General features: G+C 39.5%; 1 protein-coding gene across 2 annotated transcripts in view; it reads right to left on the bottom strand.

Moving 5' to 3' along the window:
* The window catches only part of trim33.L (tripartite motif containing 33 L homeolog), a 77,452-nt gene that overhangs the window by 40,652 nt on the left and 22,254 nt on the right, over positions 1 to 14,546 (bottom strand). For both annotated transcript variants that reach the window (XM_018245286.2, NM_001095608.1), the window contains 1 exon segment: positions 1,474 to 1,589. In XM_018245286.2, the coding sequence (XP_018100775.1) occupies positions 1,474 to 1,589 (116 nt within the window).

Genomic DNA, 14,546 nt, shown 5'->3' with positions numbered 1-14,546 from the left:
GATCACGAAAGGATTGCGTAATTTTGAAGGCCGCCTCAGGCGGCATTACAGACTGAAATATGCCTGGTGCCAAAGACTGATTCTGCTGCAGGGGAATGAGTGACCCAGGAGGGGCCCAAGAAAAAAACAGACAATTGGAATGGTTGTCTATCTATCTTAAGACCCCAAGCAACATACCCTGCCATCTTGGGACATACTTCAGCCCTCTAGTGATTTTGGTCTTATTGTTAGCTAGCACAGGGTTTACATGGCACACACTTGTTAATTAATGGAGATCTCTAATAGGGTTGCATCGAATCCACTATTTTGTCATTTGGTCAAAAAACCAAATCTTTCATGAAGGATTTGGCCAAATCCAAACCCTATATTGCATATGCAAATTAGGATATGAAATGGTTAAAAAGGAAAAAAATGACCTTGACTGTGTTATGAAAACTCACACGATTTTAAGGATTTGGTTTGGGAAGGCACTTGGGCTAAGCCAAACCCTGCTGAAAAAGGCTGAATCCCGAACCAAATAGTGGATTTAATGCATCCTTAATCGACAGGCATAAAACATATTGATTTGTATAGCTCAAAAACTCACAGCAGTGCAATAATTTTGAAATCACCAAAAATAAGCATTACTATAAACTGCAAGGCCAATAAGGACCCACACATTAAGTTGATTTCAGAAAACTCTATGTATTTGTAAAGTTACACATGCTTACAATTCAAAATCAAAAACATATATTTCTAAGCCAGACCATCAAAGCAAATCTTTGTCAAAATGAGTCATTTTTGTAAAAATGTCTTAAAAATCAAAAAAAATTCCTGAGTGCCAATGTCCTTGATAAAACTTCTGAAAATAACCTTAAAACATGCAGTTTACAGCATCTTATCTTCTAAATGTCCTAAGATAAAAACATAAAACTGATGTTCAATATGTATAGCACTTACTATCTGGCATGTAACAAAACAGAAAATGTAAAAAGAAAAAAAAAGAAAAAAAAAAAAGCACACAGACTCTTTAAGCTGCCACATGTAGCAGTGGAGAAATCATTAATCTATTCAGTTCACATGTTCAGGTATGCATTTTTGCACCAAAATCCACAGATATGAACAGATTGGCATTTTCTCTGCCGGGTAGGATTGCCACCTGGCCGGTAAAAATGATGGCTGATCCCAATGTTATTAATAGGGAAAAAAAGATTAATATATAGGAAGGCCGGTATTTTATTTTTTTTTTCAGAAAAGGTGGCAACCCTACTGTCGGGGCATAAAACAATACGTGTAACAAGTAGGCAAGATCAAGTGAAAATGCAATCAAATCACAAGTAATCAAAAAGTGACCACACAGCTGCTGTTCCTTTAGTCTCACTATGCAATGAATGTGGCCCGGCCAATGCAGCGATTATTATGTTTTAGTATTTAAGCCAGTCTCCATTTAAAGGCGAAAAACAATAATAATAATACTACTAAATGATTGCATACCTGTTCAGACTTTTCATCAGTGTTTGGTGCTTCCGACGCGTCTTTTACAAAATAATTATCCACTAGATCAATCTGCCTGCATTCTTGTCTGCACACTAGGCACCTTATTACACCAACTGCAAATTGGACAAAAAATAATGTGAAACATTATAACCAATAATTTTTGGCCTTGCAATAGTATACATTATAAAATATGTGTAATACACCAATACATTTATAAAGCGCCAACATATTGGACAGCGGTGCACAATAAATGAGTGTATACAATGAATACACAAATTAACATGGAAAAAAACATAACCGACAGGTAACAATGGTGTGAGATCAGATGGATTCTGAATTTTGTTCCTATAAGCACTATTGATGTACAGGTTGTCTGTACACCAAGCCCGCTCGCACCGACACACCTCCTCCCCTCTATTTATAGGCCACTGCCGAACCACCCTGTTAATGACATCAGAAAAGGGGTGGGGTGAGAGCTCACCTATAAAAACAGAAGCCGGAAGTCAGCAGTGTAGAATTGCGGGTGGGGAGAGCAGGCAGAAGAGCCAAACCCACAAAGTAAGTGCTGCGTTCGGCCTGAACTCGCCCGACCCGTGGGTCCCACGGGTTTCAGGCTGGCCCGCACATGACAAGGAAGGCAGAATTAAAGCGTCAATATAGTAAAAAAATAAAATAAACTCTTGGGGGGAAAAAAACTCCAGCCCACTGCCAGATACCTGCAGGTACATCTGACAGAGGTGAGGGGTAGGGGTGGTACACTCCTCTTCCACAATCAAAGCACAAATAAGTCTGCACATACATTGATTGTCAAAAGGAGGGGGTGGACTGAGGACCACTGTTTAGGGAAGCAATAGATCTAAATACAGCCCTGCCTTGATTAAAACTGCTTTTGTGAAAATAAATTAAATTTGTTTTAGAAATAATGCTTTTCTAGACAAACTAAAGAAGTGTTCCTTCTTTCAGATAGGCAAACAACTTTGCTAGGGGCTGTAGTCCCAGTTCTCTTCACAACAGATGTAAGAGAAAGATAATATGAAGCTCTCCTATAATTATGCAAGTCTAACATTTCCATTCACTGTTGGCAAAGTCACATGCAAACACCCAACAGAAACTAAGGTCACGCATTAGGCCATGGCAAAATATAAAGACTGTTACACAGGTATGGCATCCCTTATCCGGAAACCAGATATCAAGAAACCTGAGAATTCCATAAATGTAATTTCCCATCTCCATAATAAGCAATTACATTTTTAATGGCTCCCTGTAGCAGGCTTTGCCAACTACAATAACACACTTTGTCCCAGAGTGACACTTTGTTATTGTTTGAAAAAATTCTATGGACGGCTAACAAGCACCAGGACCCTGGGGATCAGCGAGGGGAAAATTATGACATGGAATTCCCATAGGTGGGTCTGATGCGGCCTGAATTGTTTCTCCTGTTTATGTACTTGTACCTTCCCTCAGAGAGCAGCGGGTGCAGGTATATAAATAGAGATGGTTAACCATGTTGAGTTCCTTTCGGGCGGAGAGTCGGGCAAGGGCCACCTATGTGACTACAGCGCATCTCTATTAAAGTGTATTGAAACAGAATTCTTGTCAAGATATGTCAAATTTTAGAATATTCTAGAATGGCCGATTTTAAGTAACCGTTCAATTGGTCTTCATTATTTTTTTTTATTTTTTTATATACATAGTTTTTGAATTGCCCTTTTCAGACACTTTCTAGCATTCAAATGGGGGTCACTGACCCCATTTAAACAACTAATGCTTTGAAAGGCTTCAAATATATTGTTACTGCTACTTTCTATTACAGGTATGGGACCTATTATCCAGAGTGCTCAGGACCTGGGGCTTTCCAGGTAACTGATCTTTTTCTGTAATATGGATCTTTATACCTTAAATCTACTATAAAATCATGAAAACATTAAATAAACCCAATGGGTCGGTTATGCTTTCAATAAGGATTAATTATATCTTAGCTTGGATCATGTACAAGCTACTTATAGAGAAAAAGTAAATAATTCTTAAAAATTTGGATTATTTGGATAAGATGGAAGAAGGCTTCAGGATAATGGATCCCATGCCTGTACTCATCTGTCTATGGTTAAGTTTTATTCATTTCCAGATCAAGTTTCAACATACAATATAATGCATTTGTAGTACACCAATAAAAGCAGTTTGTACCGAAACTTAACATCGAAGTGTACATAGGTGCTTGATACACATACGCCCATAATATTTACCATACATATGACATGTATCCCTTCAATTATGCACCTAGATAACCAAAGAATTTAGACATAGCGTGTATTTCAAGTGCGTGCCCCATATTAGAACGGCCCAGTTAGCCAATCAAGCAAAGGTTGAGATAAGTCTTGCTGCCTATTGGAATAGGATTCGTTTTGCAACATCCAGAGTGTCCAAACAGCGACAAATTTAGCAGGGCATCCCCTAGCAAAGTAAACTTGTTATCGAATCGTTAATGCTTGTTCCACCAAGGTTATCCAGAAGGCGAGGGAGGGTGGAAGTTCCTCCTTCCATTTAATAGCAATGGCTTTCTTGGCATAAAAAAAGCAAAAAAGTGAGCAGCGTCTTTTCTGTACGAGAGGTAGTTGTGTCCGATAGGAAATTCAACAACGGTACAGATGGGTGAGTTTCTATTGGAAGAGCCATGAGATGGGAAATATATGTGGCAATCTCCGACCAGAATCTTGAATTAGCGGGCAACTCCAAACCAGATGAAAAAAGTCGGCGTTGATTCCTTTACACAGATTACATTGGTCGGGGAAAGCCGGGATAATCCTATGAAGAACATGCGGTGAGTAATAGGCCTGATGAAGATACTTAAATTGTATAAGCCTGTCCCTGGCTCGGATCAATGGTTGGAGAGATTCAGATAGAATAACCTCCCATTGCTCCTGAGTCAAATCAGGTATATTTGTAATCCATTTTTGGTACAACTCGGGGCCTAGAAATATTTCCTCTGGGCCTAAGACAGTTGTAGATGGTGGATAGAGGTTTATGCTGGTGTTCTTTGCGTAGGACTTTTCCAAGTGGAGGAAGTTCAATATGGGGTTCAATTGACTGAAATTGCTGGGCTAGAGCATGCCTCACTTGAAAGTACAGGAATAACATTGTATTAGAAAGATTGAAATTGTCCTTAAACTGTTGAAAGGTTATCAGCATACAAATCACCAAGACATTTTATATTATAGTGTGCCCAATTCTGTGGGTCCGGAACAGTGGCTAATTGTTGTAAATTGGGGTTGTACCAAAGTGGAGTATATGGTGAAAAGACCCAAGGATCCTTCCCTAATCTATTGGAACCTTTCTGCCAGGTTTTCACAGTATTGTGGATCATTGGGGTAGGGTAGGGCAGACCTGGGGGCCTCCGATAGATCAGGATTCGTAGCCCCTCCAATGATCCAACCAAGTGTGCTTCCAGAAATGTTATAGTGTCTTCCGGAGTTAAACTAAGCCAACGCGTAACAGATGAAATACCCATACATATCTGGTGCAGCCATGCCACCCTCACTCAGTGGGGAAACAAGGACCTTGTATGCTACCCTAGTAGGACCTGGAGACCAGCATAGTCTGGTTAGGTGACTTTGCAGTTGCCTAAAAAACCTCATAGGAATCCAAGTCGGGGACTGGCGAAAGAGATAGAGGAATTTAGGCAGTAACTTCATTTTAAAAAGGCTTATTCTACCAATTAAGCATAGGGGAAGTCTGAGCCATTTATCAATTGTTGTGATGAGTTACGACATTAAGGGGCAGATTTATCAAAGGTCGAATTTCGAAGTGAAATATACTTCGAACGATTTCAGCGATCAATTGAACGATTTTACTTTGACTACAAAAAACTTAGAAAGATGCATTAGAAGGTCCCCATATGCTAACATAGCACTTCAACAGGTTTCATTTGGCGAACTATTGAAGTTGGTCTTTTTAAAGAGACAGTACTTTGATTATCGAATGGTCGAATATTCGAACGATTTTACTTCAAATCGAACTCAAAGTAAATTCGAAGTTGTAGTATCCTATTCGATGGTCGAAGTATCCAAAAAAAGTACTTCGAATTTCTAATTTTTTTACTTTGAAAATTCCCTAGAGTTCACTTCGACCCTTGATAAATCTGCCCCTAAGGGTTCTAAATTGAGTTCCATAAATGTGTAAATCTGTGGGTGGATGCGGATGCCTAAATACTTAATTGTTTCTACACGGGCCAAGGGAAGCGAGGAATCCATGTCAGTTAAAGCCAGAGGGTCTAGTGCCATTATGGATGACTTTGCCCAGTTTATTTTTAAACCTGAGAACTCAGTATGATGGTTAATTAACTCCAGAGCCTTGTGTAATGATGGGCCTGTATCATTGAGGTAGAGAAGTGTGTCATCCGTAAACAGCAAAATTTTTTCCTTGAGTTCCCCTATCTCAAAACCCCGAATCTCAGGTGCTGTTCTAATCAGACACGCTAAGGGTTCCATAGCTAGCGCAAAAAGACCTGGTGACAGGGGACATCCTTGGCAGGTGCCTCTAGCTAGGATGAAGGGAGGTGAGAGTTCTAAGTTTGAGAGGAAGCTGGCATTAGGTAGATTGTATAGGGCTTGAATCCAAGTTATAAAATTCTTGTGGCACCCAAATATTTTCAAGGTTTGCTACAGGTATTCCCATTCAATTCCCAGTCGAATGCCTTTTCGTTATCCAAGAAGGCAATGGCTCTGGTACCCAAATTTGTATGTGGAATTATGAGGTTAGTATATAGCCTCCGAATATTTAATTCTGCCGCTTTTTGGGGGATGAATCCAACTTGATCGGGGGCAACTATGGAGGAGATCACAAAATTCAGTTGCTTCGCCAGTATATAGTAGTTGATAGTATTTGGCTAGGCTATGGTTAATATCAAAGGGGTTGGAAATCACCTCTGTCTCATTCTGTAGAAGGGTATGAATAGCCGGCTTACTATAGTCCTCCCTTGCCAACATGGCAAATTTATGATACATTTGGCTTTTTCTTGCACATTTCCACTGAGCTTGAGGCATACTGCCTCTGTGCAATGACATGTAAAAGTTTAGTTTGTTCATTAGGACCTCGGATGTACCTCGCCCTCTGCTGCTGACAGACTTTGATTAGCCGCTTTACGGACATGGGCAATCTTAGAAATATATTCACCTCGATTGTATGCTTTCAAGGCATCCCAAACTTGTGGTAGGTCTGCCGTATTAATATTAGCCTGGAGGAATTGAGTTATAGACTGTTCTATAGTTAATATCTGTATGGGAAATCCAGTATGGATTCACCCTTCAGGTTTTCCTAATGAGAGTCGAATGTATTTGCCAGGTAATTCGTAACGGGGCATGGTCTGAAATTTCTCTAGGGAGGAATTCTATTTTAGAAATTTTTGTGGACATGTCGGGTGAGGCAAACACGAGGTCAAACCTCGACATGACTCCCCTAGAGTAGCATGAAAACATTTGTTCCTCCGGGTGAAATAACCTCCATATATCCACCAACCCAGCCATTTGGGTCCAGTCCTTTAAACCACCTCTGCCAGCTCTGGGAGTTAAAGCAGTGGTAAAAGCGGTCTTTGGTAATAACCATTACTGCATTAAAGTCCCCAACAATAAGCAACGGATCTGGAGGAAGGGAAGCTATAAATGGTAAAAGCTCATAATAAAGAATCATTAAATGGGGGAGGCAGGTAGACACATACAATAATGTAAGGAAATCCGGCTAATGAGGCATGCAAAAGCGAAAATCTGCCTTCTGGATCATTACGGGTACTTAACAAGTGAAAAGGCAATGACCTATTTATTAACACAGAGGTTTCTCTGGAGTAGTTGGAGTAAGCCGCATGGTAAGCATGGGCTAACCAATTTTGTTTGAGGGAATTTGGATTAGCAGATTTACATATGTGTGTCTCCAGGAGGCATATAATGTGAGGGTTGTATTTTCTTAAAAGAAATTAAAAACTAAGGTTCTCTTCAAGGAGGAATTCAACCCTCATATATTCCAAGAAATAGCTGTATTCAGCTGCCATACTTGAGTCTACCTTTGGCATTTGGACTCCATCTTAAAGGGACGAGAAAGTGAGAAAAAGAAAGAAAAAGGAAAGTGAGAATAATGAAAGAGAAGTAAGAAACATTCATCCCAACATATCCCATCCTACATCCCCTATTATTGGGGAAGTTTGGATCCCTTAACATTAATTGCAGGAGGGTGCACCTGTACCCTTTTGGCGATATTAACAACATCACAACAATAATCAAACTTATATCATAATCAGTTATGAACCGACAAATACCAAAATAGTTGTATAGGTGTGTCTCTCCATTGTGTGCTCCATTAGCCCCAAACAGTAGGTTATAATCCAATGTCAGATCCGGATTACCTGGCTCATGTATCTTATTTGTTGAATATAGCAAATAATCAAGAGTTAGTGGTGGATTTGGTCTGGTGTGTTATGGGGAGAATCCCCTGGAAGATAACCATCGAGTGCTCTGATGCAAGTGATGTACTCCGATAGAGGGTACGCCTGCTTCCGGGAATCCAACCATTGAGCAGCCTCAGTCGGTGTCACAAAAAAGTGAGTCTTTCTATCCACCGCCAGCCGCAGTTTAGCGGGGTACATCATGGCGTACCGGAGGCCTGCCTCACGGAGATGGCGCTTGACTGCAATAAATTGTTGCCGTTGCCTCCTAACCTCATTGGAAAAATCAGGATATAAAGATATAATTGTATTTTCGAATTTTAGTTCCCCTTTGCGCCTGGCAGCGAGTAGGGCCGCGTCTCTGAAATTTAAGAACCAGGCCATCAGGGGGCACAGAGGAGCGCCTGGCGGCGGTGGCCTTGCAGGGATCCGATGAGACCTTTCAATTACATAGGCCAGTGAAAAGACATCAGGACCACATACTTCCTTGACCTCTAGGAATTTAGTGGCCGAGGGCCCTTCAGCTCTTTCGGGCATTCCAATTATCCGGATATTGTTCCTCCGGAGGCGATTTTCCAAATCGTCAGATTTGGCCTCCGACGCCTCAACCCTGCGCTGTAGTAGGCCCAGTTGTTCAGGTAGGGGATGGCAGGTATCCTCTAGGTCGCCCAACCGTCTTTCAGCTTCGGTTGTGCGTTCCCTGACCTTTTGTAAGTCTTGGCGCAAGATAGCGAAATCCACCCGCAGCTCCTCAACTTTGGCCATGGTTGCTGCATGACAGGTGTGGATTGTATTTTGGAGTACATTTACTACCCCCGCTAATGTGAAATCTGCTGCGTCAGTGGGTTCTTCTAAGCCTGGTATGTGCGCAGTTGAAGGGGAAGAGGCGGGTGTAGGTTCTACAGAGTAGCGCTGGACGTTTGTCGTATTCACTGTTAAACTTTCTGAAGAGTAGGCGGTTGGCAGTGGTCTAGCACGTTGAGCCTTAGGCGATGTTGGCCTGGGCGGGTCCGCCATTTTGGGAATCCTCGACGAGTTGCTTAAGTGTGCTCTGATGTCAGAGGTTTCTAACAAAAGCTGCTTCTTTTTACCCATATATGCTATTCAGGGTCCTTTTGAGCTGAAATCAGTTTTCTTTCCAACGGATTATGTAGGATTAAGACCGGATCTAACACAGAGCTACGTAGCTAAAGACATGTCTGCTTACATCGCCAGTCGGACACAGCTAGGGTAATTTTAATGCAATTGCAAATTAGAGAGCTGCTGAATAAAAAGCTAAATAGCTCAAAAGCCCCAAATGATACAAAATGAAAACCAATTAAAAGCTGAACAACCACTTTAAAGATAGACAAACATATTTCAATCTCATTTTGTCATATGTCTGTTAGAGCCAGGGGAAAAGACATCAAATACAAGTATGGGCATCCCTTATCTGGAAACCCATTCTCCCGAAATCTCAGAATTAAAGGAATTCTAAATTTGTAAACATTATTTCCTTTTTCCCTATAATAAGAAAACATAATTTTGTACTTGGTGCTGACTAAGCTGCATAAATCCGCATTGATGGCAAAACAATTCTATTGGCTTCTTTTCATGGCTAAATAATTTTGAGTAGACTTAAAATATGGTGATCCAAATTACAAAAAGCCCTGGAAAAGACCAGGCACTAAGGCTTCCAGATAAGAGATCCCATACCTGTATTATGTAGGAATGAGTGTCTACAAAATATAGGTTTCCACTTATAGTGGCCATCTTCAAGGGACAACTTTCTGTATCATGGATGTCCATGTAATAGTAACAGCAATATCTTTTACAGCTGAAAAATACTTGACCAGACGGATGTACTTTTACTGTAGAAATACATGCATATGGTCAAATGGTTATTTTATCTTATGATGTAGACATCTGTAAAAGATAATATGCTGGAGGTGTTAATGGCAAATGCTGCATTGGGCCAGATTAATTACATACATTCCCAACAAAATATTGCACTATGCAATGTGCACACAAATTCTTAAAGGAACAATTCAGCGTAAAAATGAAAACTGGCTGTGCAAAATAAAGAAATATTTCTAATATAGTTAGTAAGCCAAAAATGTAATGTATAAAGGCTGGAGTGACTGGATGTCTAACATAATAACCAGAACACTACTTCCTGCTTTTCAGCTCTATAACTCTAAGCTAGTCAGCCACTTGAAGGGGACCACATGGGACATAATTGTTCAGTGAGTTTGCGATTGATCCTTAGCATTCAGCTCAGCTTCAAAAGCAAACATTTATGACCCATGTGCCCCTGCAAGTCTCTGATTGGATACTGTCTGGCAACCAATCAGTGGAAACCTTGACATCCAGTCACTTCAGCCCTTATACATGACATTTTTGGCTAACTAACTATATTAGAAACATTTTTTATTTTGCACAGCCTATTTAACCAGTTTTTATATTTACACTGAACAATTCCTTTAAAAGGACAATATACTTTTGCTCAATATGAACTCAAAGTATTCTACCTATTCTTGTAATTACAAAAAACACTATTATAAAGCACTAATGCAAATTTTTTGTTTTCAGGTAGTGAGAGTGCAGAGAGTGTTATAATGATAAGGAACTCTGTATACAAACCTCCTTTAAGTTAACTTTAAGTATATTATAGAACCGGGGTGCCCAAACTTTTTGCAACGAGGGCCAGATTTGGTGAAGTGAAAATGTGTGGGGGCCGACCATTCAGCCTGACATTCTTTGAACCTTTAACATTAAATTACAGGACTCGAGTAATCGTAGTAGTAATATTTGGGCACATTAGTGAAATGATCTGCCACTTGGTCTATACTGCAGTCTGTGTGCTGAAGGTGTTAGCAATAGACACGTAACTGCACATAGTGACACCATACTTCTTTAGTTTACTGTACTGGTACGTCAGTACGTCTATTGACACCTTCAGCCCTAAAGAAGTATGTTAGAGCTGCACGTCACTACGTGCCAGTACGTGTCTATTGCTAACACCTTCAGCACACAGGCAGCAGCAAGTGGCAGATCATTTCACTAATGTGCCTTAATATTACTGCTATGGGATTCCTGATAGCACTGTGCTGGGGACTTCATTATTATTATTAATTTCATGATGGAGGCAGATGTAAATTTGAAAACGGCCCACAATTGGTCCCTGGGCCGCACTTTGTACATATAGAATGTTCAATTCTAAGCAACTTTTCAGTTGGTTTTCATAATTTATTTTTTCTAGTTTTATAATAATTTGCCTTTTTCTTCTGACTCTTTCCAGCAAGCTTTAACACTATTTATTCTGCAGAATGCTTTATCATACCCAAATAAACAGCTCTAGAGGCTCTATTTTTGTTTAGGATATCAGCTGCCATATTAGCTTGGTGTGACATCACTTCCTGCATGAGTCTCTCCCAGCTCCCTCATAACGCTGGGTTCAGTTTACAGCAGGGAGGAGGAAAAGTTAGGGGGAGAGTGATAGAGGATCAAACTAAGCATGCTCAAGCCCTAGCCCTGGAGGTTTAAGCTGAAAACAGGAAGCCTGATACAGAAGCCCATGTATACACAATAGAAGGAAAATAAATTATGTGTTTCAGAGGACTCAGAGCAGCATCACTTTATTTATTAATTAATTTATATAGACCTTTCTGATAAAGCTTACTTAATACTAGCCTTTCCTTCTCCTTTAAATAATAAAAAATTATAATAAATTGTAAATTGTCTCAGGGTATCACTCTCTACATCAAGCCGGAGAGCCGTTGTGTGTAACAAAGGACGCGCTGTTTGGCATATAAAACAACGGAATACATTGTATCACAGTCTGTTCTCGCAACTGTAATTATATTGCAACAAGAACGGAAAAATTAAAAGTTACATATTTTAAAAAAATACTCCCAAGTTAAACAACTGCCAGTAAAAGACATTTGCGGACATGAAAGAACTTACGTTTATTGCCTTAATTCAGAGACATTGATTGCCAATTTGCTATTGTAGATCATGTATAATTTGGGACATGATTCTAGACCACGTGGAAGAGTGTCAGAACATGTTGCATAGTTCTAGTATCAATTAACTTTATTATTATCAATATACCAGCACTTTGCATTAATTAACTCTTTAAAACATTTATTGATATTGTTTGTTGTAACTGTAATTCCATCTCTAAGTACCATTCCACAATTCAGCTACATATATCATATTCAATAGTATATATATTTACAACCTATTTATTGTGATTTCTTTAAATATGATGATGATTATAATGATGATGATGAATAGTTTTACAACAAATGGCTTTTGTTTACATCAAGATATTGTAATTAATTATATTTTTGCAATCTATTTCATTTCAAAGTTTTTAATGGAAAGGGTTAATTGATAGCATTGATCACTAGTAACTGTGAAACACAAGCAGGCCATTATCAGGGTAATGTTAACAACTTATTCTAGTCATATAAAAGTATTCTGTTGAAAACAACAATTCTATTTACTCAGAAATTACTTATGTATAACTTTTCATGTTTATATTTGTGTATATGTGTGCATGCTAAATGTTTACAAAAAAAATATATAAATCAGACAGCATATATATATATATATATATATATATATATAAATTATATGATAAATGTTATACATTTACCAAATATTTATTATTGTATTTTCAATAGCATTTATACCATGGTTACACACCCCATTCATCATCCTGTTTTAATATAAAATATTTCTTTATTTGTGCACTCATATCTTCTTTATCTTTGTTTCTTTGTAGATAACACCATCTTTACTTACTTTCTTCTATTCTTGGCTGAATCTTTTTGACTGGCACATGGGCATGTTTGTTTAAAAATCTACCAGATAGATTCAACAGCTGAATACTCAATTGCTGTACAATGGCTACACATGAGAACTATACCAGTGGTGAAGCACACAGACAAAAGCATTCATTACACCAACTCTGCTACAGTATGAACTTCCATCATCATTGCACTAAAAGTAACATCTTGGACTGAGGCTTTAAGAGACTATTTCAAAGACATTTCTACATTGCCATTCTATGATACACCATTTCATCACAGGCTAGGGAACTAGTCCGAAGTGGTGCTGGATCATCTGGATATTGAATGGACTATGCATCTTCTCTGGATTTCTCCATCTTCATCATTGAAATGCCTTTATATATACTGTATATGCATATTACTGTGTTGATTGTAGCATTTTGTATTTGTCTGGTAGAACCAATTTTTCCCCTTTTTATATGTATTTTTTGTTTTCAGCCCGCAGTGCTAGCTTAAGGATTTTGCTTACATTAGAAGAAAAAAAGTGGGGGAATGTCAATATCAGGGTTTTAGATTTAAGCATAAGTGGTTATTAGCAAAGAACAAGATTATAGAACACGACACTAATACAGAATTGCTGTGTTGTAGAAGAAGCTCAAGGTTAAAGGAAACCTGTCACTTTTTTACTTATAGTAGAACTGTAAATAAAGAGTTAATAGTAATCACATAGCTTCTCTTTTTTTTTAAATAAATGTAACTAATACAGAGGTTCAAAAGTGCGCACGAGACTCCACAAGCCCCGACTTTCTGAAAGTCGGTGTGCAAAGCCTCCTGGGAAAAATATGCTGAATCAAAATCTCGTGAGATTTCACCTCAGTGTTATGGCTTGAAGCGAGGAAGAAGGAGCCGCCCGGATAGCAGGTGAAGATGTCCCGCTGTTCGGATCTACCCTCAGGAGCCCGCAGCATTTCGCACCACCCCCCTACCCAGCCGGTGCAGTGGAAGTGGCCAGCGCTGCGGACCGCGGTGAACAAGAAGTTGCTGCAGAGCCGGCAGAGAAGGAGCCGGAAGAAGAGCCGAACGTTGCAGCTCCATCATTCCTACTCACCATGTGCCGCTCGGTAGCCGCCAGCAGCCATCGTCCGTCTCTCAAAGAAACCTGAACATGAAACCGACCGACAAAGGGAAACAGTGAGTTACAATCTGGGTTATACCAAGTCAAAGAGAATAGGAATCCGCGGTGTCTAGCAGGCTGTAGATTTGTACGACGAGCCTAAATGCTCTCTCCTGTCCCTAACATGCGCCGCATTCTGTGCTCTGGGGGTGTTTGTGAGGAGAGGAGATTGGGTGCGGGCGCTACACACAATCAATGACACTACCCCTCAATGAAATGTCATTAGGATTCCACTTGCTTGGCGTGGATGGAGCTAGTGGCGCTTGTGTATGTGGGGCACTGAGAGAAACTACTACATGTGAGTGGCCTGTGCGTGTATATATAGTATAACCTCAGGGATTATCCACTGCAACCTCTTTCCACTTCAGTGCTGCTGTGCATACATGCAAATGGGATTTCATTTGGGTGCCAGTATTTGTTATACAGACTGAAAGTGAAATCAAAGCACTGAGAGAGCAGAGTGCAGCATAAATAGAATGATGAATATATTAAATATATATATATATATATATATATATATATATATATATATATATATATATATATATATATATATATATATATATATATATATACTATACCAGTGCAGTCTGACTAAAACATGAATACATATTCCTATACCTCCCAAGTGTCCCGGATTCGAATCAAAGAATGTCAGGCTAAAATGGTCGGCCCCCACACATTTGCACCT

Source organism: Xenopus laevis, chromosome 2L (assembly GCF_017654675.1).
Source record: "Xenopus laevis strain J_2021 chromosome 2L, Xenopus_laevis_v10.1, whole genome shotgun sequence".
NCBI lineage: Eukaryota > Metazoa > Chordata > Amphibia > Anura > Pipidae > Xenopus > Xenopus laevis.
This window is presented reverse-complemented; position numbering and strand designations above follow the sequence as displayed.